The sequence below is a fragment of the Talpa occidentalis genome, unplaced genomic scaffold (assembly GCF_014898055.3).
Source record: "Talpa occidentalis isolate TD23 unplaced genomic scaffold, MPIMG_talOcc4v2.1, whole genome shotgun sequence".
NCBI lineage: Eukaryota > Metazoa > Chordata > Mammalia > Eulipotyphla > Talpidae > Talpa > Talpa occidentalis.
Genome location: NW_026555331.1, coordinates 139499139 through 139527099, shown reverse-complemented (window position 1 = coordinate 139527099; position 27961 = coordinate 139499139). Strand labels below are relative to the sequence as shown.

Below are 27961 nucleotides of genomic sequence, written 5' to 3'. Positions count from 1 at the left end.
TACACAGTTATTGAATCATAGAATAGGCAGGAAAGGGTGACTTTGGTTACTAGAGATTAATAGCTTTAGGAAGACACTATCATCCCTAAAGCTGGGAAAACAATATGGAAGCTGTGATCTTATCAAAACCTAGAGAAGAGGACACTTACAATTAGTGATTAGATTGCTGAGGGACAACAGATCCCTCAAGGGAATGTGGTCAAAAGGATAAGAGAGTATGATGGGTTTGGCTGCTGGCTTTTATTTATTTATTTATTTATTTAAAGATTTATTTATTTATTTATTTATTTATACAAGCACTGGGTACAGTCAGAAGCGCGGGAGGGTGAGAGAATTCACCAGAGTCAGAGCAGGGAGCAGAGCAGGCAGAAGGAGCGAAGTACACTGCTGAGAGGAGCAGCGGGCGGCAGGAGAGGTCTGCCCGCTATGTGGGACCCTCCTCCGGTGGCCAGGGAGCAGCCGGGGATCGAACCGGCGCTGCAGAGGCTGTGGGCAGCTTCACAACCCAGTGCTCAACCGCTGCGCCACTGGGGATGCCCTGCTGGCTTTTATTTTGATGGGGTATGGGGTGGCTATTGCTGGGAATTCTTGAAGAAGATAAAGGCTGGAGTTAGAGGATATTCAGACTCAATCTGGAGGAAATTCCCTCTCCCCTCCCTTCACATTTCAGTTCCTAAAAGAGCCAGCACTACAGGTAAATGTCTGACACACTGCAGCAAGTTGGTGAAGATGTTTTGTCATCTCTACCAAATGAAAGCAAAGACCTTCTAGTATTTTTTATATTGCCAAATTATCCAGTAACTGCCTTGATTCACCTGGCATCCCTATGCTGAAGTTAGTGGCTCTGTTTTGGAGAGTAAGACTCTTGGAGATGAGCTGTAACATAGGGACATAATGGCATAGGAGGCAAAGTAGACAGAGGTGGAGATTTTAAAAAATATGAAAAAGAGTGAGCAGAGCACTCTCCTCGCACTACATTTCTTTGTCCTGCCATTCCTGTGATATTTTATTTGTGTCTAAGTAAATGCTATATGGTTACATTTAAAAATCTAACCTGAGGTTGTGTGTGTGTGTGTGTGTGTGCATGTGTGTGTGTGTGTGTGTGTGTGTGTATATATATATATATATGTTATATATATATGTTATATATATATATCTCATAGGTGAGCTTAGTTCATTTATGTTTTTTCTAAATAGTGATTTATCTGGATGTGTTTTTATCTTATTTTGTGTCTGCAATTTACTATATTTGCGTCTTGATTTACATACTTTTTCGTTTCTTATATTGCCTCAGTTTTTCCTACTTCCTTGTATTTATTTGAAAATTGTAAATTTGTTTTCACATATCTCCTACTTGAGTCAGTAATCCTTTCCTGAAAGCCAGGTATTCTGTATAAAAAATGCTAAGCAGGAATGTATTTCCTATCATTTTTAAATATAAGCATTACAATGGGTTATATGTCAACAAAAATTTCCCAATCATTTTTCAAAATCACCTACATAAATCATTAATAAATCATCATGTTATGAAGAAAAATGCTTTAAAATTGCTTTTTGACCAGAAGCAATTAATATAATTGTTAAACATTTGATCTGATGCAATAATTTGGTTTCTCAGCACCAGCAACATCTGAAATTCATATTCCTTTGTCAATATTTGTGCTTTGTAAAGTGGCCACACATGACTTCGTCATTCTACTAATTGTATTAGCAATGTTGATCAAATTACTACTTGTGCATCTTTAAAATACATATGGGGGCATGAATTTAAATTTTTTCTTAGGTAAACAACAGATGAAAAACATTTGTGTGGAAAGATACACTTCTGCAATATTGGTTTTTAAAAGCTAGGATATATTCACAATATTGACAAGCAAGACATTCTGTAGTGTCTATCTGTGTATTCTTTTAGTAATTACCCTTCTAATTTCAACATACAATTTTTACAAAGTGAAGAGAAAAATGTACCATCCTCCTGAATAGCAGGAGTTAAAAAGGAAGACGGCCTTTGCGTTCTCCTCTACCACGCTTCCTTTTGTTGATCAGTGTTTGACACCATCTTGTTTTCCTGGGAACCATTCATTTTGAGAGAGTTTAAAACTTAGAGAAAAGTTGCATGAATAGCATTTCTCCTTATCCCAGACTCAACCTGCTCACTTGCTTTTTCACTGGTGTTTCAGAAATCTGAGCATAATATTTCTTTTTAGTTATCCAGCTTTGGGTTTGTTGCGCCTTTGGAATCATTCATTGATATTTTTTCAAATTTGAAATTTTTTGGCCTCTTCTCTTCAAATTCCACACCCTTCCCTTTCCCACGACCCCTGATTACACATAGATTAGAGCACATGATATTGGCCTGTGGGTCACAGAGAATTTTTTCATTTTTCTCAGGCATTGTTCTCTATATGCTTCAGTTTGGAGAGTTTTTCTTACTGTGTCATCAGATTTACTGATATTTTCTTCCTCAGTGTCTTATTTACTATTAATAAGCCCTTCAGTGAAATTATATATTGTATTTTTTTCCTAGGGAACATGTTAAATTCACTAAATTAGATCATAAAAAGGTATACAAATGTTTCCTAATATTTAAAAAGTAGTTTCATTGAGTGTTTTAATTGTATGTACTGAAGTATCTGACCAAACAGTTTTTGAATAGGATGATGCATTTCTCTTCCACATTTGGATACTTTCCCTTACATTAATTGAGATTTTGATTAGGCTAAGGGTTTAATCTGACAAAGTACATTTTTTCTTTTTATAAATCACGTTATGAAATTGCCCAAAAGTGCTCATAGACCACCCCATAATCTCCCAGATCCTCAGAGGGGAATTGTGGGCCAACTTTAGAAACTTGTTGTTCTCCACAGAGGACTGAGTCTCAGGTAAAGGTTAAAGCCTGTTTTTGTTAAGAATGTGTGGTAGGAAGGAGGAAGGAAGGCTAGTTCCTACTCCAACTGCCAGCATGTTAGTAACCACCCAAAGATGTCTGGATATATAAGAGGTCAAGAGGAAAGGTTTTGGAGAAATTGAATTCTCCTGCTCTCTAGAGTCCTTGCAGCTCCAATTACACAAAGGTCAAATATTGTTTTAGTCACTCTTTGGGGGCTATTTTTCACATCTCAAATTAAGAATTTGAACACATGTAGCAATAACTACTCATTTGATCTGTTTCCCACTATCTGTTTAGCTGTATTGGTTTCCTCAAGTGAAAATCAGTAACTTTTTAAAAACATATTTAAACAGCCCCCAAGCTCAAAATTCCTGAATTGTCCCATCCCAAAGATTTTATATCCGGGAATCATCAATGAGAAGTCCCTCACCTGTTCTCATCAGTGTCTTTCTATTTGTTACCATCAGAGGGCGACTTGCAGTAATTTCCTGCATCTAGGTGCCTTCTCGGGGTATAATTCCAAATTGTTCCCTGTGATCATACTTCTCCTCTTCCATTAAACTCCCCGGGACCCAGTCATTTCCCCCGACCTATTTTCATCAAAACATCTTCCCAATCCTTTCCTCACCTTGTCCTCAAATGCACAAGCAGTTAGGTGCAGATAGAAAAATCAGATCCACCTTCCGAGAAAGACTACTTTTGACATTTCAGATCTCATGCATTCGCGAGTTATCAGTACATTTTCATTCATCAGTTGTGTCCCCTAGTTTGTCTTCTGTAATTTCTAAAGCAAATATTCTCAATTCCGTTCTATCTTCATTTGAGACACTCAGTAGGTCCATTGCCTGCTGAACCTACTATGTCTGAGCCAGCATGACACCACAAATAAGGGCTTACTGAACTCAGACTCCCTAGAGTGAATTTTAAGTTTTGACTTGGGATTCATTCTTTTCCTGAGTAGAGGTCTCTTTTTCTTCATCTAGTCATTGCTACACTACTATGGCATTCTCAGATATGATTGGGTTATAACTAATAGTTATAGCAGGGCCAAATTCAGAGTGCAGAACAGAGAGGCTGTGGGTCAGCCATGGAAATCCCTCGAGGCAGGTTCCACCTTGTATATCTTCTTCAAGAACAAGCTGAAGTGAAAGATTGGGATGGCTGTTTAGTAGCACCGACAATGCCTAGCTCTAGTAAATTGAACCCAAAACTCTCACATAGTCTGCATGGAACTTTCCAGTTGAGTTTTCAGTGACACATTCAATCAACAAATGTTTATTGAATGTCTCATGTGTCCAGTGTTGCTGTTGCAGGCACAGGGCATATAGTAATGATCCAAGTCTGAAAAATCCTTGTCACATCACAGTGTGCATTCTCCAGCAGGAAAAAAGTAATAAATAAAAAATCTAGAAATTTAGGTAAATCTAAAACCTTTGAATAATAATGAAAGCACAGAATATGATTGGCAGAGAGTTTCTATGTCGAATGGGTAAGGAAGGCTTCTCCTCTGAGGTGACACTTGAGCAGAAAAATGAGTGAAGTGAAGGAGTAAATTATAAGAAGGAGTAAATTATAAGTGAAGGAGTAAATTATATTGATGAAAAGTGTTTCTGGGAATAGAATTAATAAAAGCCCTGGAGTGGAATGATTCTAGTATATTTGAGGGATAGCAAGAAGTTCAGTAGGACTCACTGACAGGGTGGAGACTAACAGGAGGTGAAGTTGGAAGGGAGCAGAGAGAATCACAAGGGTCTTGTATAGTACGGCAAGGAGTTTGAGTTTTGTTCTAAATGTGATAGGAAGGTACTAAGAGTTTAGCAGGCTCCCTTCTGGTGGGGTAGAATTCTGTAACATTAACAGCCATTTTCTTTCTTGGAAAGAGGCATCTGAACAATTTCATTTATTTCCTAAATCATTCTTACAAGTGGATCTTTGATGCTTGGGTTTAAAAAATAAGAATCTACTGCATTGTTTTCTGATTCTATTAAGCAGGATGAGGAGAAAGACTAGAAGACGAGAGAACAACACGTGTCAGTTGGTGGGGCTGTAGGCATCATCCCAACAAACGCGAAACATTTAGAAATTTGCCATATGGTCATGCACTGGAGAGTCTCAAGTGTTTCCCTGAGATGACCTCTTACTGTCCATCTTGTATATTTAAAAAAAACTCATCATTTTTCCTTCATTTTGTTTCTCCCTTAATCTCCAGATCCCTGACACTCCAGCGCTGAATTGAACAAATGTCTACATGGAGAGTCAACTTCCACTCCTGTGAGTAAATTCCTCCCCATATTTAATTGATCCACAAACAAATTTCATGGCCTTGAATTTCCCAGATTCCCAATTTCATGCCGTTCCTTTTATTTCTCCATTTCTGGCAGTCTTTCTCAGCTCCCTATTTATGCCAGAGTGGTATTATTGCTTCCACATTCTCCTCCTCATAAAATTTATTAGCTCTGAAAATCATTTTCCAGTCATTCATCTCTAAATAATAGTTCTGTTCAGATTTAGTATTGGTCAACAGATGAGATGAATGAATTTACAAGCCCTGTTCCCACGGAGGCAAAGCAGGTTGCTAGGCAAAGCTGCCTCTCCAGAATTCATTCTCTAGCAGAGTTTTTGCTTTTTCCTCTGCTAAGGAGTAACTTTTGAAACCCTTATTTCCTGAGTCTCTGGCACAGGAACCATATAGAACATTAGAGCTGCGTCAGCAGCATTAGCTGAAGCCAGGAGGCTCAAGTATTGGAGGCACCAAGCACAGCCCCACCTTCCACAGGTTCCGACACAATTAGTAAAAAAAATGCTCGGGTCAGGTAAGTTTAAAAGATCATTTTCTTTCTCTAGAAGTTAGTTTGGAGACTATGGTTGGCTTCCTAATACATGTCTTTAGTGATAAGCAACTAGCCTCCCCCTCACACAGGACTCTCCACATCTTGCTGCCCGGTTGTCTGAGGAAGGAAGTGTCTGTGATGGTACACATTACCCTTGCTTAGCACTCCAGCCCCCTACGTTTTCATTGCGGAAGGAGAGAACAGATACCATCATAGCAATACTTTATAGAGGGGAGACATTTCAGTTTCATAAGCAATTAGAAAGAGAAGGTGAGGAAGAAAATGATTCCACGGAGAGTCATCCCTCCTTGCGCCTTAGCTTACTGCTCTGGGCCTAAGGCCATTTTTCCCAGAATGCACCAAGCTGACCTCCTACTCCATCCTCACTACCCAGCTGTTCCCTGGGGTGTGAAGTTTCCATCTGGGTGTGGAAAGTTGTGGAGGTGAAGGAATGAGGGCAAGAGTCCTATGATATATCAACTCTCAAGTATAACAGAAAGGAATGGTCAATCCGAGTGTAGGTAGCTGTAGCTCCCCATGACAGAGAAAGATGACAATCAATGGGGGAAAGTGTTACCCATTCCCATTGTTCTCTCACATCATTCTGTTTGTTCAAGTCAATCCTGACCCGGTGGATTTTTTTATTCTAGATTTATCTGCTTTATAATTGGTAGCATTAGCTTATTTATTAACCTGAATGATTTTTGTGAGTTTTAAAATCTTTTTCTATACAGGGTTTCCCTACTTTATTGTGCCTTTTATCATTACACAATGAAATGTATTTTGTGCAAATTGAGGGTTTGTGTCATCCCTGTGTGAAGCAAGTTTATTGGCGCCATTTTTCCCACCTCGTGAGCTTCCTCCGTGTCTCTGTGCCACATTTAATTAAGGTGCGTCCAGTGTTCTTTCAGACATAATGCTACTGCACACTTAGTAGACTACGTATGGTAGAAGCATAACTTTTAGATAACCTGGGACCAGGAACTGAGCCTGCAGTAGCTCCAGGCATGCCTACACCCTCAAAACTTGCAGTTTAGATGCCTTAAGGTAGATGCTCGCCTCCCTTTTCGTCTGCCCCTGATTTCTGTAACTAGTTTTCTCTGGTCCTTTTCCAACCTCTGGCTGTTCCTTTTCAGTGTCCTTTCTACCACCCACTGATGATGCGCTGCCTTTGGTGTTGCAAAGGCAGCTCTGTCTTATGTCTTGGTTTCTTTTCAGCTAACCATTTCTTCTGCTCCAAAGACTTCAACTAATACATATCCTGGAAGCTGATTTCAAAATGAATGTGGAGATCCCAAATCTCTCTCTCCTGAGCTCCAGATCCGTATTTTAAACCATTGAATAGACACTGTCTTTACATGCATCGCATGTTCAACCAACCAACACCAAAATCTACCATTCATCCCCCAAACTTGCTCCATCTCCTTTATTCTTAAATTTGATACTATTGACCTCAAATATGCAGTTAGTCATTTCACCAGTAAAATGGATGTATTCAGAAACAACGAGAAAAGGCAATTTGGAAAGTGCTCTGTCCTGGCAAAACATGGAGAACCAAAGGAGGAATGTTCCCCAGAACCAAAGGAGGAATGTTCTTGTGTAGATTTTAGGGGCACTGATATAAATGAAGAGTCCACGGAAGGAAACTAGGAGTTCAAGGTATAGTGGCTTTGCATTTGCTGAGTTAGGGTGTGGCTAGGTCCTGAGCTCTTGCTGGGCAAAGAGGAGCCTCCTTCCTTCCTTGGGGCAGCAAAGTAGCATCACCTCCATCAGAAATGCAAGTGTGTCTCTGCTGGTTGGCTTCTGTAATGTGTACTGAGTGTGCATGTGTGAGATCTTGCTTCTAGCATCCAGACCGCACTGAAATATATTAATTTGTATATTAATTTGCACAGTAAATTGTATCTCCATTCACTGAGAAACCAAGCAAAAAATGTGATCTTACCATTAGATCAGGATTCCAATTGTTTACCAAATTCCATTCATCTACTTCTCTGATGTCTTTCACATAACCTTCTTTAGTCTTCATTTCTGCCACTGCCTCGCATCCAGAGCCTGTATCAGTATAGACCTTTTGGTTGAAAACAACAGAAATGAACACTTTTATTTAAGTAAAAAAGAGGAATTTACTTGCAAGACTCCTGGGAAAGCTAACAGAATTGAAGGGGGAACTGCATAACCATGTTTCCAGGAGGACCAGATCTGGAAAAGCTCTGGGGACCTCAACAGGGGAGCTCAGCCTTTCTGCTCAGGACACTGCATGTATAACTCAGCTACAATCATCATTCCTCTCTGGATACATTCATCAAACCTTCAGATTCCTAGTAGAAAGACTCTGGCTAGCAATCCTCAAATAAGCCATCCAGGGCTAAAAGGTAGGGGTAAGGAGTACAACTTTGTACCACAGATCCTTATATCTCTTAACCCTTCCTCAGTACACTTCCATAAACTTCTCAAAGGCCTCTGCATCTTTCTAAACTACAATTCACACTGCCTTTCATATTTCTAAAATATACTTTCAATGTATCACCCTACTTAAAATCCCTGGGCAGCTCTTCATTGTACATAACATAACATAACATAACCTCTCAGGGACTTTATTCTAGAATTGGATCCTGGCTACCTTTCTATTCTCACCTCTTGTTACTTTTCTGTTAAATCTTAGGTTCCAGGAATACTGCTAGTTGTTTGCAGCCATGCTTTGTTCTATTCTCATGTTATTGCTACGCTGCACCCCCACTCTCAAATGCCATGTTCTCTTTACCCAGGCTCAGTTTAGATGTCAGTCCTTAGTCTCTCCCACACTATTTTCATCTGGGGTAAGTGCTCTTCTTCTTTGCTTTGATAATATCCTGAACTTATCTCTGATATAGGCATTGCAATCTGTTGCATTCAACTCTTTCTTTGTCTCTCTTCCTGGTTAAATTGCGAGCTCCATGAGGTTGAGGCTACATCTGACTTATTTTTTGTTTCCATTAGCTGGGACAGAACCTAACACATTATAAATGTTCATTAAATATATTGAAATACTATGCAAAGCATTGAGAGGGAAAAATATGTATATACAATTCATTTAAATATATAATTCATTTAAATATAAATACACATTTGGTATTTTATTTATATTTATAATATAAACGTATATATAAATATATATGTGTATATATCATTCACAGCTCCACTTTCAAGTTTACTGTCTAGGAGGCAGGCAACACCTGCATATTAGAAAAATATAAATAGATAGAACTACTGTGTACTAAGAGACTATATAATTGTATGCCCCCAAAACAATGCTTGTAGGCTCTACTTTGGGTTGGATTGATCTGGAAAGTTTTTTCTGAAGCAGAAATGTGTGAGGAACTGAAAGGCACAACCCTAAGCCAGTGGGTGGTGCTCACAGCCAACTCAATAATAGAAGGTGGAGCCTTTCAAGCTCCACCCCCTGCGCCAAGGCTGATGGGAAATAGGGGTAGAGCTGAGGTTTTTGGCAGTTAACTGCTGAGGCTTTTGGTCAATTAAACTGTGGGGCTTCGGGAGTTGAAAATACTGGGCTTTGGGGCATTCAAGCTGCTGGGGCTTCTGGCAGCTAAACTGCTGATAAAGAGGGAAGTCTGTGGAGAAGACACCAGCTTGCTATGTATGGCATTGGCTTGAATTCTCTCTCTCTCTCTCTCTCTCTCTCTCTCTCTCTCTCTCTCTCTCTCTTCTCTTCTCCCCCCACACACCTTTCTTCCCTCTCCCCTTCCTTTTTTTCTCACTCCCTGGGTAGATTCTGCTACTGTTGTTTCACTTCATGTGTCTCCTTTTGCAGTCATAAAAGTGTGGATGAGGATCCACCAGCTGGGTCATCCGCTCTGGATTGCTTGATTTCAGAAAGTCCTGGTAGTCATGTAAAGAAAAATATTGAAATGATTTGAAGAGGTTGGAGAGAGTATTTTAAGTATGGGAAATATGGGAGACATGCTCACTGTGTTTGCAGAGTGGGGTGAAAACATTGGCTAAAGTAGAAGTCGTTTAAATGGTGGTAAAATGGTGAAAAGATCAGTGTGTGTAGGAACGCCATAGATTAGGAAAAAATTGGAGTAGATTGTGGCAGATTTTGTAGTGTGTCTGTGCTTTTCATTCTCCAACGTAGAACACTTAGTGTTCTAGATTGCCTGTACCTCACAAATTGACTCTGTCCTCTAGAATGAAGAAAGAAATACTTGACATTTTTAAAATGAAAACTTTCCAGGTCAAGGAATTTCCTCTTCCTCCCTGAACTAAGATTGCCTGGTGTCCTTGCAGGTATTGTACACCAGATCTTCCCACTGTTATTCTGAATGTAGATTTTGTGTTGGGTGGTATTTTTTTGTTTGTTTTTTATTTCTGGGTTATGGGCTAGCAACATAAGACTGTACCGCCAATGTGATAGCTCCTACTTATTTTAGTTTCATTAAATGCATGAACTGGATTCCTGATTCCAGAAAAATTAAAGATGAAAAAAGGGGAAAAGCTTGAAGTGAACCATATGAGTTTAGCTCAGTTTAATCACAAATTTCAGATAATCATAAGTCCTAAATAATCTATTAATACTGCTAGCACAGATCTCCTCCAAACCTACTGACTTTAAAGATGCTTGGGCTGAAAGACCTTATCAAAGTTTTACTTAACTGTCAAGGTCCCCATAATTTGATCCCATCCTATCTATCCCCTTTGATTTCTGACTACTTAAAACAACAATAGAAACAAACCTTCCAGTTAGGCTACATCACACACCATCCTGTAAGAACCAGCTAAGCTCCATATCCTCAGGAAACATACCTCCAAGTCTCACTGACATCTCTCATCTCTAATGGATTCTACATCATCTTTTGTTTTCCATTTTTAATTGCCTATATAAAAATGTGTAGCAACTCCCTGCACTCCTCTCTTCATTGATTTCCCAGTTTCTCAGATTGACTCTATGGGTGAACATGATGATATTGAGAGGGAAGGTAAATTGAAAGACAGCTGCTTCTCCAACTTTCTGCCATGACTGACAAGTGGGTTAATTTTATTTCAAGTCTTTATGAAGGTAAATCTCACCAATATCATGAAGTAGTATGTCGCCTTTAAATCATTTGGTTTTTTTTTTAATAAATGAGAAAATTGAGGCATCAAGAGATGAAGTGGGTCTCCCCAGTGGCGCAGCAGGCTGAGCGCCGTGCTGTGAAACTGTCCACAGTGTCTGCAGCGCTGGTTCGATTCCTGGATGGCCAGGGAGATTCCCACATGGTGTGGCTGACCTCTCCTGTCTCACCCACTGCTCTCCTCAGCAATGTCTTCGGTCCGTCTGCCTGTTCTGCTCCCCACTCTGTCTCTAGTGAATTCTCTCACCCTCCCATGCCTCTGATCTGTGCCTCGGTTCTTGTATAAATAAAAAAATAAGTCTTTTAAAAAAATCCAGGGAAATTAAAAAAAAGAGAGAGATGAAGTCATTCACCTAACATATTAACATGAATTTGACATATTGTTTAATTTAACAGTCACTCCCCCTATTTACCAACTAAACTAGGTTTTTGAGGGCAGAGGTCATCATGTCTTGTGCATTTATTGCATTCACAATAGCACCTTCTCATCAGTCTTCTCTTGTTTCTCATACAGGATCAAGAACGGGGCTGGGCACACAACGTGTGCTAAGAAAAGAATGTTTGGAGTGAATTGAACCCCTGAGGAATGTGGACAGTTTAGAGGCACAGAACGTGGCCTCTGGGTGAATATTTGCCTCAGGTTGGATGCTTAATAGTGAATAGCAATGCGCCGACAGACACATGTCAAGTGAGTAGTCTTGCTTGCCCAACTATGTCATAAATACCATCTTATATGAACTTAGTTTGTAGCCCATAATGCTTTGGACAGTTCTGGTCACAGAGTAGACCCTCATTAAAAATGTTTTAATTGACTCACTGTCCTCAGATCAAAAACCATATTTGGATCTGTGGTTCATGTAGCAGTAAGAATACTTTTTGCCAAAAGAAAAGCACCAGCAGTCCAAGGTGGGCACTGCTGGGCTGAAAAAAAGGTATTTTTTCATTGAGTTCTATGCCTTAAATTTAAATCCTGTGCTGCCTTTCAGAAAAGTGCCACAATAAGGACTACATTATTATTAGATAATGGAATAGAACATATCAAAATGGTACCAACTTTAAGATGTTACATGGGGATGAATTTATTTTGATTTGTCCCCTTCGGGGCTATTTTTTAAGACCTCTAGTCTTATTCAATGGTGTAGCTGGTAGCCAGCAATAGATGGATAATAGCCATACTGGCATGGGATTTGATCTTGGAATGGAGATTATTTGTGCCATGCTATATAGCCAGTTGACCTACCAATGATATTGTCTGGTTACTTCTACATTTCTTATTTTAGTCCTTACACTATCACCCCCATTTTTAAAAGAGGGAGGTCTAGTTGAGGTAATTGTAGGATCTTACTTGAGTTAGTTTAACCCCCAGGTGGACCAATTTCCAAGGAAGAATCAGACTGTCTCATCATTCACCTGACCTTACTGATGAGCACCAATCAAGGAACCAAAAATACTTTATTACTAAATATTACATTTTCTACACTTTCTCCCCTTTTTTCCCCCAAAGGGAACTGGTATCTTGGGAGAGTAAATAAAAGTAGAGTATAAAACTATTTACTATCCATGATAATTTTTACTATCCTGTCTTTAGGAAGAGAAATTTACATGTGTTAAGGAAAACGAGGGAGACAGTGATACCCAGAATGATCATTAAAGTTAGAAATATAGTTGTGAAGTTCTACTAACTATATTCCTTCTCATGGAATCATTGTCTAATCATGAGTGCTATTTCCATTTGGAGAAGAGTAGGCAGGTGGGCACTCAAAATACTTAGGTGGTCTTTATTTATTTATTTTTTTTAATAGAGGCATGTTTTTTATTTATTTTTATTTTGTTTTTGTTTGTTTGTCTCTATACATGCACTGGGTACAGTCAGAAGCGCGGGAGGGTGAGAGAATCCACCAGAGCCAGAGCGGGGAGCAGAGCAGGCAGAAGGACCAAAGTACACTGCTGAGGGGAGCAGCGGGCGGCAGGAGAGGTCTGCGCGCCATGTGGGACCCTCCTCTGGTGGCCGGGGAGCAGCCGGGGATCGAACCAGCGCCGCAGAGGCCGCGGGCAGCTTCGCAACCCAGCGCTCAACCTTAGGTGGTCTTTAAAGGGATAATGAGGGTTCAACTGCCCAAAAGAATTTCCTAAAGTGGGCTACTTGAGCACTTCTTGAGTGTTATAAAACCCCTACCTTAGAAGAAATCAACTCATCGATTGCATCACATCTCCAAGAGGTTCTACTTGCTGAACTCTTCAAACTGAGGTTTTGCTTTTCTCCGGGATTCATGTAGATGATAAATTCTATTCTTTACTCCCTTGCATTTTCAATTAGTGTCTCCTAAATTGGGTTTTTTTAAGTGAGGCTTCCAAACATTGTTGAGGGAGATTGAGAACGAGGAGCGGGAGACTCTGAATGAGAAGATATAATTGGATGCTCTGCCTCTTTTTCAGGATTCATTATGAAAAGTCAAAAACTCCAGGAACTTCTAGCCCAGTTGTTGACAATGATGAAGTAAGCAAATGTTCATTTGTCATCTTTTTCGGAATTGTTGAGATGGCTTTTATGAACAGCGCCTCACCAACTTTCTATTGAAGAACAAAAACCGTCGATATTTATTAGAGTACAAGATTAATTTAGCTAAGTTTTGAAAGGGAAATAGAGACATAGAGAAGATAAGAGGCAGTGACACAACAACAGTAAGGATTTGAAATCTGGGGATCAGAAACCTATCTTAGGATGTAAGGGGAAGCATAAATACCCTGACTTACCTAGATTTTTTGACTATGTCTTGCAGCAGACCTATTTCCCTAGGTTTATCATATTCAAGTGGATTTCCCAGGTCAACTTGTATTTTATCGGCCAGAGGGAATGCAACCCAACATAACAAAACTAAAAACATATTCCAATTTGGACACTCTTAATTAGCTTTGCCAACTGCTGGAGATTAAATTGTAACAGAGATACAATACCCTGGAAAAATTCAGGAGGTAAAACATTTCCCTAGAGCTTTTCCTCCTAAAATTTATTTTTAAAAACCCGAAAAAGAAAAATCTTCCCATCTCTCTCCTAAATAAAATTTTCCTAGATTTCTGTGATACTAAATATATATGTCATACCTGTGAGACAGCTTTCTCATGATGTATTTTTGTATTGAACAAAGGAACTTCAGTTTTCCAAAAAGTATTACAAATTAAATTATTCTGTCTTTGGATTTGCCCCATGTTTCATTTTATTTTCCGTGAAGGAATGTATGGTGGGCTGCTACTGGTCCTCCTCCTGGTCTCCCCCACCGCCACCCACCCCAACTCTGGGCATTTTCTTCCTAGAGGATAATAACAGCAGCCCTCAAGTCATAGTTTTGTCCATTTCTTACAACTTCTCTTTTCTCCCTTTACCTTCTAGTTGTCTTCACCCTCTCCTTTGTGCCCCATTTAACTATATCACCTCCTTGGGGGCAGTGCCATTTTTAGAAATGCTAATCCAAATACAGGATTGTGCTCCCCTCCCCTTTTTCTGATTTCTGATTATGCCACATCCAAAGGAAGTCATCAGAGCTTACATTTCCTTTTGTTCTCACCCCTTTGATTCATCCTTCAGTAACCTAGGGCCTGCTTAGAGCTGGGGCAACAAAAGGAAAAGGCAATAGAAGAGCCCAAGAACTCTGCCGACACACTTGACACCCAGATAATCCACCAGTTACTGGCACTGCTACCAGCAGAAAGATACAAAGTGTTAGAATGTTACCAAAAATTCAGTTTTTTTTTTTTTTGGCAACATTTCTGGAAGAATCATATGCTGCAAATATACCAAAAGATGTAAGATGCAGCCATGTTTCTCCCCTCACTTGTGACCCTGTCCACTCCCAGCTCAGTTGGAAGCAATTCCCAATTTTCTTGCCACGCATGACCCTTAGGTTATTGCCCGTTTCGGTACTTCTTTTTCCTTAAAAGCTGTCCTCCAGGGTGAGTGTCACTTGATCTCATTCACTCCTTTAAAAATGGAAAAGGCAGAAGACGTGTGACCCCAGTGAAGTGTTCCCATTTGAACTTTCACGCTGTCTTTGTCTCCTTTACCTCCTAACAGCCTTACCTGATTCCTAAGCTGGTCCACATTTCTCTGTGCAAGCTCCCCTGTTGGGATGTTGCAAAACCTAGCTCTCCCTGCTGGGCGGTTGGTCCTCACTTCATTTAGATTAAAGACCAGTTTTTAGTGAGATTCAGGGGAGATAAGGAATGAATATTGTCTAGGAAAGATGCAACTTGAAAGACTAATTTTGATTATTGTCTCTAGATTATTGATGCAGTTGGGCAATCAAAATTTGTTCTAAAGAACCTGCAGAATTACACAATCCACCCAAATTTGGTAGGTAGAAAAAAATATTCCCCGCAATCCTGTTCTTTTCAGCAGCAGGGATGAGACCGACTGCAGAGTATCCCAGATGCCACCTATTGCCACCAGCTTCTGGTACTGTGCCTGTTCCTAGGATGGGGGCAGAGCTCCCTGGGACACAATGCTAGAGGCAGTGCTGGGACCAGGGTCAGGGGGAGGAGGGAGAACTGGTAATATGGTGTCCCTGCAGCTGATACCAGTTTTTAAGTTGAGAAAACATAATCTACAAGTATTCTGTTCCTTCTCTCACAAATTCTCTGCCTTCCTTTACTGACAGAAAAGCAAAAGTAGTTGGACTGCCTCTTTCCTGTCACCTTTCAGGTGACTGTCTTTTGTGACTATTTCCTTTTGAACATTGTGCTTATTGTATGGTAATCTGGTTGTGCCTGTGGAGAAACCTTGGTGGGTGGGAAGATGGTATTGGCCCCCTCAGTGCTCTCCTAGCAAAGAGACTGGGCCTCTGGCATTTTCTTCCCTCAGCCTCAGAGGAAGGAGTGGAGAGAACATTTTAGGGTTAACATGGAAGCTTCTGTTTGCCCCTCTATGATGGACATTATGTTACACTTTTCCAGAAGAATCCAGTCATTTTGTTGCTTTTATTGTGTTAACCTTTTCAGCTTACTTCTCTAACCCCCTAGTCTATTGGTGAGGAACACTCTGAGAGGAAGGACAGGGCAGAGAATTGAGCATTTTCTGTGAAACAAATCTCAGAGCAGATTTGTCCAGCCCCTGACCAGCCTCTGTCCATACCCTATATAGGCAAAAGATTAGCCAACTGATTTGTTAAGTCTTCTCTTGATCTAATCCCTTTGTCTCTGGAAACTTCTCTGTCTGCTCAGAGCCACTACTATGAACCGTTGAAGCCCACAGCACTGCAGAGATTCCTGATTCAAAATCAGAAAATCAAAAGCTTCATGTTAAAAGTGTCAGATTTTGATCGGGATAAGACTTTACTGATTTTGACCAACAACCCACCTCCCTCCCCATTTGACCAACAAGGAAGGGACATCACACCCAGCTACTTTCCCCAGGAGTTACTGCTCAAGGTAATGGCACCTGGGGCGGGGTGGGGGGGGGCATGGGGGAGCTCCCTGGTACCCTACGAAAGGGGCCCTAAAGAATGAGGAGTTAGCTGGGAGAAGGGAGCTAACCACACATGGAAAAGGGCATCCAGAAGCCAATCTTCTCTCTCTTAATCTTGGCCATATGCTTCACAATACAGAATCTGGAGATCCTGGGAAATTTCTAGAATCAGCTATCCAAACCTGGATCATGGAATGTCATTGCATGGAGAAAAAAAGGATCTTCACCAGAATTTTCTTCCCTTTTTGGCCAGAGATATCTAGTTTGTAATTAACAATGAGTAAAGTAGCCACTGGCTTTCTAGTTGAATGTAAATCAGTAAAGAATAAATCAGGAAATGAGGACTCAGGAACAGAAATGAATATCTCAATGAGAAAAGAATAAAGGGTTTTGCTTTATACCCATTGTTTTTCAATGTCAAGAGAAGGAAAGGGCAGAGAATTTATTATCACAATAGCTATACATTTGGGGCTCTATTATACACTAATTTTAATTCAATTCTATGAACAGTACTTTATACAAACTAAGATGAGAACTAAAATATAAAGATGATTATAGGGCGGTTTCTATCTTGAAGGAACTTGGAATCTAAGAGAGCAAGAAATGAGATATATGAAAGGAATGATATCAGGATATATGAATGATAAAAGAACATACAAGATGCAGAAATAATATACAGTAGAGAACAGTATCTCTGTTGGGGGAGAGGGAATAGTTAGGGGGGCTTTACAGGAGAGGTCACCCCTGATGAAAGAAAAGGTGACTATTCTAATCAGAGGGAAGGACAAAGGCATGAGGATATGAGAAAGTGGAGCCCATCCAGAGAGATGTACAGGAATAAATGGCAGAAGATAAGAGGATGTGATCAAATTTGCATTTTAGAAAACACCGTTTTGGAATTTGAGCGATAAGTGGAAGGAAAGAAAATCAGAAGTGACAGAAAATCAGTGACAAAAATCAGAAGCATTAGTTCTGACATCACCACCCAAGTCAAGTGAGAGGTACTAAAGAATTGAACTGCAGAGGACTTGAAGAAAATCAATTTAAGAGAAATTTAGGAAATCAGGATCTAAAAAAGATCTTGACAGCCTTGAGAGAGGGCTTCATATAACAAGAAGAAATTTAGTAAGTGGAAGTATAAACAAGAGAATCTAATGATGATAGAAATTTGATGCTGGAAGTAGAACTACCCAAGAGAAACGCTTAGAATAAAATGTGAACTTGGAATTATTATTTCCTTAGTTACTAGGTGGATGGCAGTACAAGATTCCTCTCTAAATGGGAAATAAAATGCTGATATCCAATGGTGTACAACAAAGGAGCTAGTTACCTAATTCATTGTCCATGATCTCTTAATTTCTCTGAGTTTGTCTCTGAATTTGTGCCCTTTGAAGGGCACTGTTGTACCAGTGGCAGTGGATAGTGGGTAATATAAACTGGTATGGTAGTGGACAATATATACTGAGTGGGGGGTGAATGCCATGCCAAGATTGATTGCTCTGCTCAAGGTAGCAGGGGACATACAAAACTATCATGCAACCTTGGTACAAGAAGAGCTTCCTTCTAACAGCTGGCACTTTGTGAATCTTCATATCAGGGAGGACCTGACCATATTCATGTACAATATGTGGTACTAGCCAAAGTTATCAATAGAGTTAAGACTCTGAGTGTCAAAGACTGGCTCCACATAATTGTATGGGGCTATTGTATGGTAATTGTATGGGACTAGGATGCTTTTTAATATTCATACTGCTTCCCCTCCTTTTCTTGGTAGATAAATGTGACCATCTTTTCTGGGCTTAAGATCTTATGCAAAAGCACCATTCTTTTGCTATGACCAGGCATGTCTATGCAGTGATTGTTTTTTTGTACCAGGAAAGTTGTAGAATGGATCAGGCATGTCTATTGCAGTGATTTTTTTTTTAAGATTTATTTATTTATGCATATAAGAGCTGCAGTATAGGCCAGAGGTGCAGGGGGTGAGAGGATTCACCAGAGACAGAGTGAAGAATAGAAGAGGCAGATCTACTGAAATACACTGCTGAGGGGAGCAGCAGGTGAGACAGGAGAGTCTGCTGCACCATGTGGGTAGCTCCCTGGCCGGGGATCAAAGCTGTGCTGCAGCGGCTGCAGATAGCTTCCTAGTGCTGCGACTTAACCCTTTGCACCACCAGGGAGGCCTCTGTTGCAGTGATTGCTATCCTCAGAGTTCTTCTAAGTGAAATGGACCCTGCCGGAGTTTGTAAAAAGAAGGATGCCCTAAAAGAGTCTACACTCAATCCTCTACTCCTCTGGGTCCAGAGGTTGCCAGGTCCGGTGAAGCAAAATAGTGAGCTGTGCTGTAGATTGGAACCCCCAAACCATGTTAAAACTTAAGCTAAAACCGACTAATCTACCAACACCCCAGATCCGTAAGCAAATCAGGTTCATCTTTCCAAGTATCTGAATTGGAAATGATTGTGCAGTGGGAATGAAAGCTAAAGGGAAACAGAGGGACCATAGAGAAAGCAAACCTTGAGGAACGAGGTAGTGTAGGGAGCATGGAAGTAGAGTAAGGGAGGGCTGGAATTATAGGAAAGCAGAAAAAAGTTGCAGAGTAGAGCTAAAGAGTGAATGTGGTAGAGAGAGAGGGACCCTGAGGGGAAGAAAGGAGAGACATGTTAAAGATAATCCTGGACAAGATACACCCTCTCATGCAGTGATGGTCCTTAGCTCATGCTGTCCTGGAACTCACAGAACTTTTCCATTCCTGTCTTCCTGTTATGAGGTCTTGTTCTACTAAGGGTTCTGCAGTTTTTGTGGCCAGATTGCTGTGTCTTAGCCCCTAGACACATATGTTCTTATGGTAAAACCTGTTTGTTGAGGAAACTCAAATGGGTTCCTACTCCTCAAAACTGGAAGAGATTACAGAGAATGCCGTAGGATTAGAAAGGCATGATTTTGCAGCAAGCATTTTAAAAAGGTTTTGAAATTCTGAGAGAAAAAGCTTCGCATGTCAATTCATCTGGTCCTTCATTTATTCTTTCTTTCATTTTACCAAGATTTATTGTCTGCTAATTATTGTCTGCTAATATTTACCAATATTACAGGTCAGGCACTGTTATGAGTGGTAGGAATATATCAGTGACAACGTTAAGTCTTTGCCTGGATGAAGTTGAATTCTAGTGAAGTAGACCATAGAGAAGCAAGTGTTCCAGGTCACATAGATAATGTATAGTGTGATAAGTCCACAACGAAGCAGGATAAGGGAATGGGGCATGATGGGTGTGTGTGATGATTGTAGATAGTGTGCTAAGGGAACTTTGCTCTCAGCAAAAGTAATGGCATTTAATAGAGACTTTAATGGGATGACGGGCTGTATACTACAGTTGATCCGGCTAGCATGTTTTTGTCATTTCAGATTACCACGTTAGGAAGAGTATAAATTGTAATTTTCTCAAATGAGTGCCGACTGAGATTAATCAGAATAAGGAAACCAAAGCTATGTCATGTGAAGAACAACTCAAAATGTTGAGCCTGGAATGGAGAGTGAGCTAAGCAGGGTCATGATGGATTTCTTCAAGTTTTAAAGCACTCTGTGGAAGAGGCATAGATTTGCTCTGTTTGCACTGTCGAAGCTACCGGGAGATAAGCCATTTAACTGACAAAGATGAAATAGGTCTGGGTTTCTCAGTGTAGGGAAATTGACCATTTGGGAGTGATACTGTGGTATTGTGGAGGGATACGAGTGTCAGATGAATGGTAAGCTGGATGACCTTTAAGATCCTTTCTGAAAGTCTTGGATTCCATGGCCTTAGTCATGATGAAATTATTACCTCACAAAACATACCATTCTGTGGACATCTTACTGCAGGCAGGAAATGGAAAATGGATGAGACAGCTATCTCCAAGAAAGGAAGGTAGCATCCCGTGGATCCATTTCCCAATTTATTTTCAAATGTTTGGTTCTCTCAGCAATTCTCTGAATTCTTCTCAAAATTGGGTAAATTCCTCTGCCATTCACTTCAATGGACAAATTCAACCACCTAGGAAAGTAACCGAGGTTTGGACAAGACATCTGACAATGAAGTGGCAAGTAGCCATGCAGGGAATGAATAGTTTCCTCTTCTTTTGATTTTTGAGTCCCTACTCTTTGATGGGCTTTGCTGCATCAATTTTGGGTCTTTAGAGCTTAGGCCAACCTTCAAGTCCCTAGGGATTCAGTGTACTCCCTCACTTGCTTTTCTTCCTTCTGCTACAGGAAAATTATCATCATCCCATCAAGAATTTCTGCCTACCTCTGATGCCCCATAAAAAAAGGTTAAAGTCTGGGCTTAAACCTGTCTTCCTTGTGACACTGCAGGAGGATTCTACATCCAAACAGGAACAATGGTATAGGTGAAGTCCTGGCTCTTGTACTATTTTTTCTTCCTACCTTTTCCTTATTCATGTTGCCATCTCTTTTCAATGATTTAACAAACACTCTTTGGTTGTAGGGAATGTATACCACTGTATAGTAAGAAACGGCTTCCCTACGTGACCTCAACCTTATTTACTCCCAAAAGAAAAACAGTAATGCAAAACTGTGGGTTTTCACTGACATTGACTTTCAAGAGAAGTACCCAAAAATCCATGCTTTATGGAACCAGCCATATACTTTTTTCTCTTAGAGTGTGTTAAGGACTGTGTTATAGGAATAGTGTGCTATGGATTTTTATTGGATGTTAGCTATAGCAAGAGCCTCTGTTTCGGAGATTGGAGAGGAGATTCTGGCATTCCTTCAAAGGTGTGCAATGCTAGGTTCTAGAAGCATCCCTGGCCATTGAGTAATAACTCCCACTTTGTACCAGTGAGTGCCCTCCAGCATTATCTCCTCTTCCCCGAGATCTGAGATGTAACTGACTTCTGATTAGTTCCATTAAAGCCCTGTCCTACGATCTACTTAATGAACTTTCTTTGTTAAGGTTTTCCACTAGCAAAGATTTCAGGAGTGAAGGGAAGTACTCTAAGCTCTACGCTTTGAGGAAACAGAAAAAAATGTACCCTCACCTCAACTTTGCTCCAGTCTTCAAGAGAGACATGAGGAAAGATGGTAAGCACTTCTCTTGCACAGCAGTGGCGGGCAGGACTGATATGCAGGCAGGAGGGACAAACTATGGGGAGGAGAGACAAGGGCAACTTGGCATCTCCCATGTTTGTTCTGGAGATGAGTCTTCCTTATAGCATAAAAGCTTAACACCCATGGAGGCCCAAGCAGTACTGAACTTTTAGTCCTGTTTAAATCCTAAAATTTCAAGAAAGTTCTAGCAGTGTTTTCCCCAAATAATATCACTTACCATTTTAATCATTTTTGCCATATCAATTTCTTATTTGCCCTACTGTTTACTTAATCTTTTCCTTTGATCTTGTCCTAAATACTATTTCCTTGGTATCAAGGGTTTGATATACTAATTATGTTTTTTCTGACATTTAATCAAATTAATAATTTTTTTTTTTAATATTCATATATCACCTAAAACAACCCAATGGTAGGCATATCACACCTTGAGGAAAACTGTTCTAGAAGGACCAAAGTCTATGTATGTCAGAAGTCACAAAGTCTCTTTGGGGGGGAGGCAGGACATGATGTAGAAGGGATTTGGGATAAGGTTGTATGGAAGAGGGCACAGTGGGATGCTTCTCAAAAATTATCATTTTTAAAAACTTATGTTGGACACTTTCGAGCAAAAATAATAGCATTTTCAGTGTTTGAGGCAGATGGGCCAGGTCACAACAGGTCTTATGTATTACATAAAAAAGGGCTTTTATCCTGCAGGCAGTTGGGACCCACTGAAAGTTTTCAGATCACTGAATACACATTTGTGAATTAGAGTTATGAATGATTTGGTCCCCAGACCAGTTTACGGTCTCAAGATAAGGTTCATTTTTCCTATGGGATTTTTATAGCCAAGCAATTTCTGAATCTTCCCAAAGTGTACTTACCAGTTCTACAAGGCCAGCCTAGTGATTGCTTCATACCTTTGCCAGCCATCCTCAATCGAAACACCAGTTCCCGAGGTGTGAGCTCACAGTGTACCCTCCTCACACCCACCTACTGCCTCTCTGAACTCCTGTATCCAGCTAAAATCAAGTGCTGATGTTAAAACTTCATAGTTGTGGAGAAAGGCTCAAGAACAGCAGTGAGCACTTTATCTTGCCTTAAAAGGGGCTCCTTTTAAGGCTCAACTTCAAACCCAGCCTTGGTTTGTACAAGCTTCCCAGCAGGCCCACAGAATTTCGCGCATTCTTGGAAATCTTTTGACTAGCTGTTATAGGGCAGCCCCGATATTGAACGGGTTGCCTGGCTGTGGGTCCTCACCCGCGCGCTTACAAGGGACTCATGAATACTCCACTACAGGCACACACAAAAGGTTAATAAAAGGTTTATTTACAAGGGAAAAGGAAATAAGGAAAATGTACAACTCAGGGAGAAAATAGGGAAATAAAGTCTTTCATGCGTCCTACCTGATCCGCAGACCTGGAAACCCAAAGTCACTCTCCGAGCTGGCCGGAAGCTGCGAGCTGGTGATGAGTCAAAATGGGGGATCCCCTCCAAGCCCAGTGTCTGGCTTTATACCACACCTGGCTGCTTAACCCCACCCTCAGGTCCCAGCCACCTTTCCTTTGGTGGTGATGGGATTTGGAGTTCCCAGTGTCTTTGGCTTTGGCCTGGGGTGGGGGTGGAGTCCACAAAGCCTGTATGGAATTAGCTTTAGGACAGCCTTTTCCCCCTAACATTACCAACATGCTCACTACCTAGGTTTCCAATATCCTTAACCCAAAGAAGGGGAAGAGGATCTTTTCCTTCTCCAAAGCCTGTTTATTTACAGCTCCAGAATAAATAAGTAGGAACTTCTATTCTCTTCAAGGGAAACTCCACCTGAAAATGAAGTTTGATCTTCGCAAGCCAGATAAAACAAATATAATAGTTAATAATAAAGTCAGAGTTAAATCTTTAGTGATGCCATACATAGGGTATCAACAGGTCAATTTAAATCCATATAGGGGGAAAGACTTTCCCTAGAATTCAGTGTCAATTAGAACTTCCCTAATATTTCAAGGTTAATACCTGTTAAGGATACACCCAAGGCACATTTTTAAACAGAACACTTAATATCTCAGTCAGCAACAGTCATTAAATTTATGGTGAATTTACAGTTTCCAGACAAGAAGAATCAGTGGATAGTTACTTTTACCAATGTATCTAAAGGGCGTGTTATGGGCTTTTCCTAAACAAAGATAGGATCTGCAGTGAACTTGAAACAATGTCATTGTTGTCCTTTTGGAGTCTGTGGGTTTGGCTTGGGGGTCCTTGGGTGAAAGGTTCGGCTCTGTAAAGAAAAGGAGAGCCAGGCTACATTTCTCAAAGGGAGGGAAAGTTTATTGCGCCCCGGGAGGACCTCACACACCCAAGGTGGGGGTCAGTGAAGCCGCGCACGTTGTCAGGGGGAAGCAGGGTTTTATAGGGTAAGGAGGGGTCAGGTGGGAAGTTGGGTTCGTAGGGCAGGAAAAGTTTGTAGGGAGGGAAAAGTTTGTAGGGCGCGAAAAGGTTCGTGGGGCAGGTAGAGGTTCTTTGTCTGAAGAGACTCGTAGGGGGAGGGGGGAGGCTCATTGTCTGAGTCCTCCAGGCAGGTATCCGCATTCCTGCCCCCCAGGTGGGCTTCCTGGTAGGCTTTTGCATTCAGGCCTCCTGCAAGGACCTTTCACTGGGTTCACCTGGGAAAGATTTCACCAGAGCTTCCCTTTCAGCGGCAAGCAGCTAGTTTGTCCACGAGACAGAGATGGTCGTTGTATTTAAAAGGCATGTTTATTAGGAAAAGGGACAAAAAAGTAAAGTACACTTGCTTAGATACAAGCAGGCAGGAAGAGCTGCCCCAGAAGGGACAGGTTTGCTAAGAGAGGCCTGCATGGTTGCAGGCGGGTAGCCTTGACCAGTCACGGGCAGGCAGGAAGGCTATTGCCCTGCAGAGGGAAAGAGTTGGTGAAAAGAGGTAACTTCACAGCCACAGGTGGGCAGACGGAGTGCTGCCGGAGCCTCTGCAGAGACTGAACTGATATAGTCTTCTTCTGTTTGGGAGGGGTCACTCCTTGTGAGTCGTCAGTTGGTTGCTAATTTTGTATAACTATATAGAATCTGAAAGGGACCGGAGATTCTACAATGGGCTCAATCTCCATATCTTTACCTTTGGGGTCTGTTGGGCTCAATCTCCATATCTTTACCCTTGGGCCGGTCCTCTAGACAGCAGTCAGAGACCTACTTGGATGTTAATGCTTTGTAATCTAGGTGTCCACGCCTCAGGATACTAGTTTCCCCAACTGTGGGGATGGTTATGCTAATCTCTTCTACCCCCACCTCCTTGTGAGCCAGGTTTCCGGTCTTCACCTCCTTTTCAGTTTTTTTCTTTTCCTCCATCATCATTTCAGGCAAAAGAGATTGCTAGCCAACCCTCCTTTGCCCTGTTCACAGGGCATCGAAATAAGAAAGATTACATGGAGATTGGTTTGGAGGGGGCTCATGAAGGCTGGTTAGGAGACAAATATTAGCACCTGAGCTAAGGTGACAGCAGTAGGGCAAAGGAAACAGATTCTAGGGAGAGTTACATGGCCTCACACAGCCAAGAAGTGGGGAGGGACGGAAGTAAGAAGATTCCACAATGGCAGCTTCCAAAGAACAGGCTGAGGGAATCTGGACAAAGTGATGACAGAAAACAGTTTCTTTGTTATGTAACAGGGCAGCCCCGATATAAAACGGGCTCCCTGGCTGTGGGTCCTCACCTGTGCGCTTAAAAGGAACTTATGAATACTCCACTGCAGGCACACACAAAAGGTTAATAAAAGGTTTATTTACAAGGGAAGGGGAAATGAGAAAATGTATAACTCAGGGAGAAAATAGGGAAATAAAGTCTTAAATGTGTCCTACCTGACCCACCGACCTGGAAACCCAATGGCACTCTGAGAGCTGCCAGAGAGCCGGAGCTAGCGGAGAGCCAAAAGAGGCCCCCTAAGACCCACGTGTCTGGTTTTATACCCAACCTGGCTGCTTAACTCTCCACCCTCAGGTCCCAGCCACCTTCCCTTTGGTGGTGATGGTGCAACAGGGTGGTCCCCAGGAAAGGGGGAGGTTCCCTGCCCCACCCAAGGGAGGGTGGAGCTGAGCAGGAAGAGGAGAAGCTGCAGAGGAGACTGAGGAAAGAAGCAGGATGGAGCCAGGAGACCTGGAGGAGGCGCGTGGAGCCTAGAGACACGTGAAGAAACTGCGCTTGTCTTTTGCAGGCCCAGAGCAAGGCCCCAAAGCCTGCCACAAGTCTAAAGCATCTTCCAGTGGGGACCCACAGAAAAGGGTCACAAACAACCAGACAAGCCCGGAAGGAAAAGAGCAAAATCAACATCAAGATAAAAGCTGCCATTGTCACCTCCCCACGGGTCTCACCCACATCTGTGTCACCCAGTCCACGACCAAAAGACAAGCGCAGCTTCTTCACGTGTCTCTAGGCTCCATGTGCCTCCTCCAGGTCTCCTGGCTCCATCCTGCTTCCTTCCTCCGTCTCTTCTCTCGCTTCTTCTCTTCCTGCTCAGCTCCACCCTCCCTTGGGTGGGGCAGGGAACCTCCCCCTTTCCTGGGGACCACCCTGTTACATTTTGGTTGTGGACTGGGTGACACAGATGTGGGTGAGACCCGTGGGGAGGTGACAATGGCAGCTTTTATCTTGATGTTGATTTTGCTCTTTTCCTTCTGGGCTTGTCTGATTGTTTCTGACCCTTTGCTGTGGGTCCCCACTGGAAGGTGCTTTAGACTCATGGCAGGCTTTGGGGCCTTGCTCTGGGCCAATCCCATTTGGATGGACTTTTACCCACGAGGGGACGGGTAACTTTGGGTGCTTCACTTAGAAACTAGACTCTTTGCCTTACCTGTATTGTTTTCTAGTTTTATTAAAGTTCCTTCCCATTAAAGTCTCCTATGTTTTGTGTTGATGCGGCGGATGGCAGAACCCATTTAGAATAGGCAGGTTTGTGGGGTTTGGGCTGCCCCTCTCCCTGTCCTATAACAGATTTGGCGTCCAACGTGATTTAGGACAGAGCCATCCGTGGTTAGTCAGCCCCATGGGGAAATTGGGCTTCCCTATGGCACTGGCTACCATAAGCGCAAATGTGATTTTTGGTTTCTCTGGTGTGTTTGTTTCATATGTCGATTTGAAGATCTGTGTGTCTGTATGTAATTTGTTTGTAGTGACTTGCTAAGACATTTGATTTTGTGGAAATTGTTCTGTGCCAGTTTTACTCAAAAGATTAGGCAGTACATTGGACCATGTGGCCAGATCAAAGATGGTGTCTGAGGCCACTTGGAACTTTTTTTTTCTTTCTTTTTGTAATCTCTGCTGTCTCATTAGCATTTCTAAAGGCAATAATGGTTCTTCAGTGGTATGTTGCTTTGTCTTTGACTACTTCCTGCCCTGTGTCTGATGGGTTTTGCAAGCCAACTGTGGAGCAGTGGTGTTTTAATTAGCAAATGTATGCCTGGGTGTTAAGGAAAGAGTAGCCTTAAGCAGTAACTGGTAATCGCTGGTATCCTTGATGGATTCTTGGAGATAACTTGAATTTTTGCAAAGTCTGGATTGTTTCTGACCCTTTGCTGTGGGTCCCCACTGGAAGGTGCTTTAGACTCATGGCAGGCTTTGGGGCCTTGCTCTGGGCCAATCCCATTTGGATGGACTTTTACCCACGAGGGGACGGGTAACTTTGGGTGCTTCACTTAGAAACTAGACTCTTTGCCTTTCCTGTATTGTTTCCTAGTTTTATTAAAGTTCCTTCCCATTAAAGTCTCCTATGTTTTGTGTTGATGCGGCGGATGGCAGAACCCATTTAGAATAGGCAGGTTTGTGGGGTTTGGGCTGCCCCTCTCCCTGTCCTATAACAATGGGATTTGTCTTTCCCAGTGTCTTGATGGCTTTGGTCTGGAGTCGGGGTGGAGTCCACAAAGCCTGTGTGGAATTAGCTCAGGACATCATTTCCCTTAACAGTTACACTCAGACAAGAGAACTGGACACCATCATACACTTTAGGAAAAGGCTAAAAGGAAGGGAACATACAAGTGAACAGCCTTTTCCTTGTAAGTTACACGAGTGTCAACATGTTACAGGTGGAATCACGTGAAAGAGGAGGTTGCTATAGACATAGCTCTAAACTGTCAGTAAGTTTCAAGAGTTTGGCTTTTGACAAAGGGAAGGAATCCAAAATTACAAAGCAGTTTGGGAATGGGGGCCGGGGCTCCAAAATCTACCCTCAGATCAGTTTTCTGGTCCCCTGGCCCACCCTGTTACACCTCCAAGTAGGTCTTTAGGCCTCACACTGTCTCTCTAGACCCTCTGGGATTCAGTCACCAACGTGCCCTGTTTCTGTCAGTTTCCAGGAAGACGGAGAGTGACAAGCCGGCCCCCAAGGGCTGGGAACCCCTAACTCTCTCCTCGCTGCAGGAAGAGGCCCCCACCAGGCCGGCGCCCGGGGAGAGCGCCTTCCGCCACGGCCGGGCCCCGCAGTGGAGCGTGAGGAAAGCCACAGCCTTTGAGGACACCCTTCAGGCCTCCGCCTCGGTCTCCAGGGCCTGAGGGCCCCGCCGCAGTCGCCTCCGGGGCGCGCCAGCCAAATAAAGCCACAT

At 42.0% G+C, this 27961-nt stretch overlaps 1 protein-coding gene and 1 long non-coding RNA gene across 3 annotated transcripts in view; one reads left to right on the top strand and one right to left on the bottom strand.

Annotated features, from left to right (window-relative positions):
* Positions 1 to 9855, bottom strand: part of LOC129145353 (uncharacterized) — a 27869-nt gene extending 18014 nt beyond the window's left edge. The window contains exons 1-4 of one of the 2 annotated variants that reach the window (XR_008550857.1): positions 9690 to 9855; positions 9447 to 9600; positions 7667 to 7792; positions 7558 to 7581 (exon numbers count right to left, since the gene is read on the bottom strand). This is a non-coding gene — a long non-coding RNA (uncharacterized LOC129145353). Of the gene's footprint in view, positions 1 to 7557; positions 7582 to 7666; positions 7793 to 9446; positions 9601 to 9689 lie in introns of those variants that run through there. The other variant, XR_008550856.1, reaches the window with a different exon arrangement.
* On the top strand, positions 9174 to 27961 carry TSGA13 (testis specific 13). The gene is made up of 9 exons (XM_054692671.1): positions 9174 to 9358; positions 9910 to 10008; positions 11347 to 11520; positions 13269 to 13329; positions 15109 to 15180; positions 16047 to 16253; positions 20531 to 20667; positions 21234 to 21361; positions 27709 to 27961. Exons 3-9 carry the CDS (start codon positions 11498 to 11500, stop codon positions 27909 to 27911), a joined length of 831 nt encoding a protein of 276 aa, XP_054548646.1. The 5' UTR covers positions 9174 to 9358; positions 9910 to 10008; positions 11347 to 11497; the 3' UTR covers positions 27912 to 27961.

What these genes read in the sequence shown, in the direction of transcription:
- TSGA13 (XM_054692671.1), top strand. Translation starts at nt 11,498, where the DNA reads ATGCGCCGACAGACACATGTCAA. An exon ending in CAGTTGTTGACAATGATGAA is followed by an intron (nt 13,330 to 15,108) that starts GTAAGCAAATGT and finishes TATTGTCTCTAG; the next exon opens with ATTATTGATGCAGTTGGGCA. An exon ending in AAACAGGAACAATGGTATAG is followed by an intron (nt 20,668 to 21,233) that starts GTGAAGTCCTGG and finishes TTCTTTGTTAAG; the next exon opens with GTTTTCCACTAGCAAAGATT.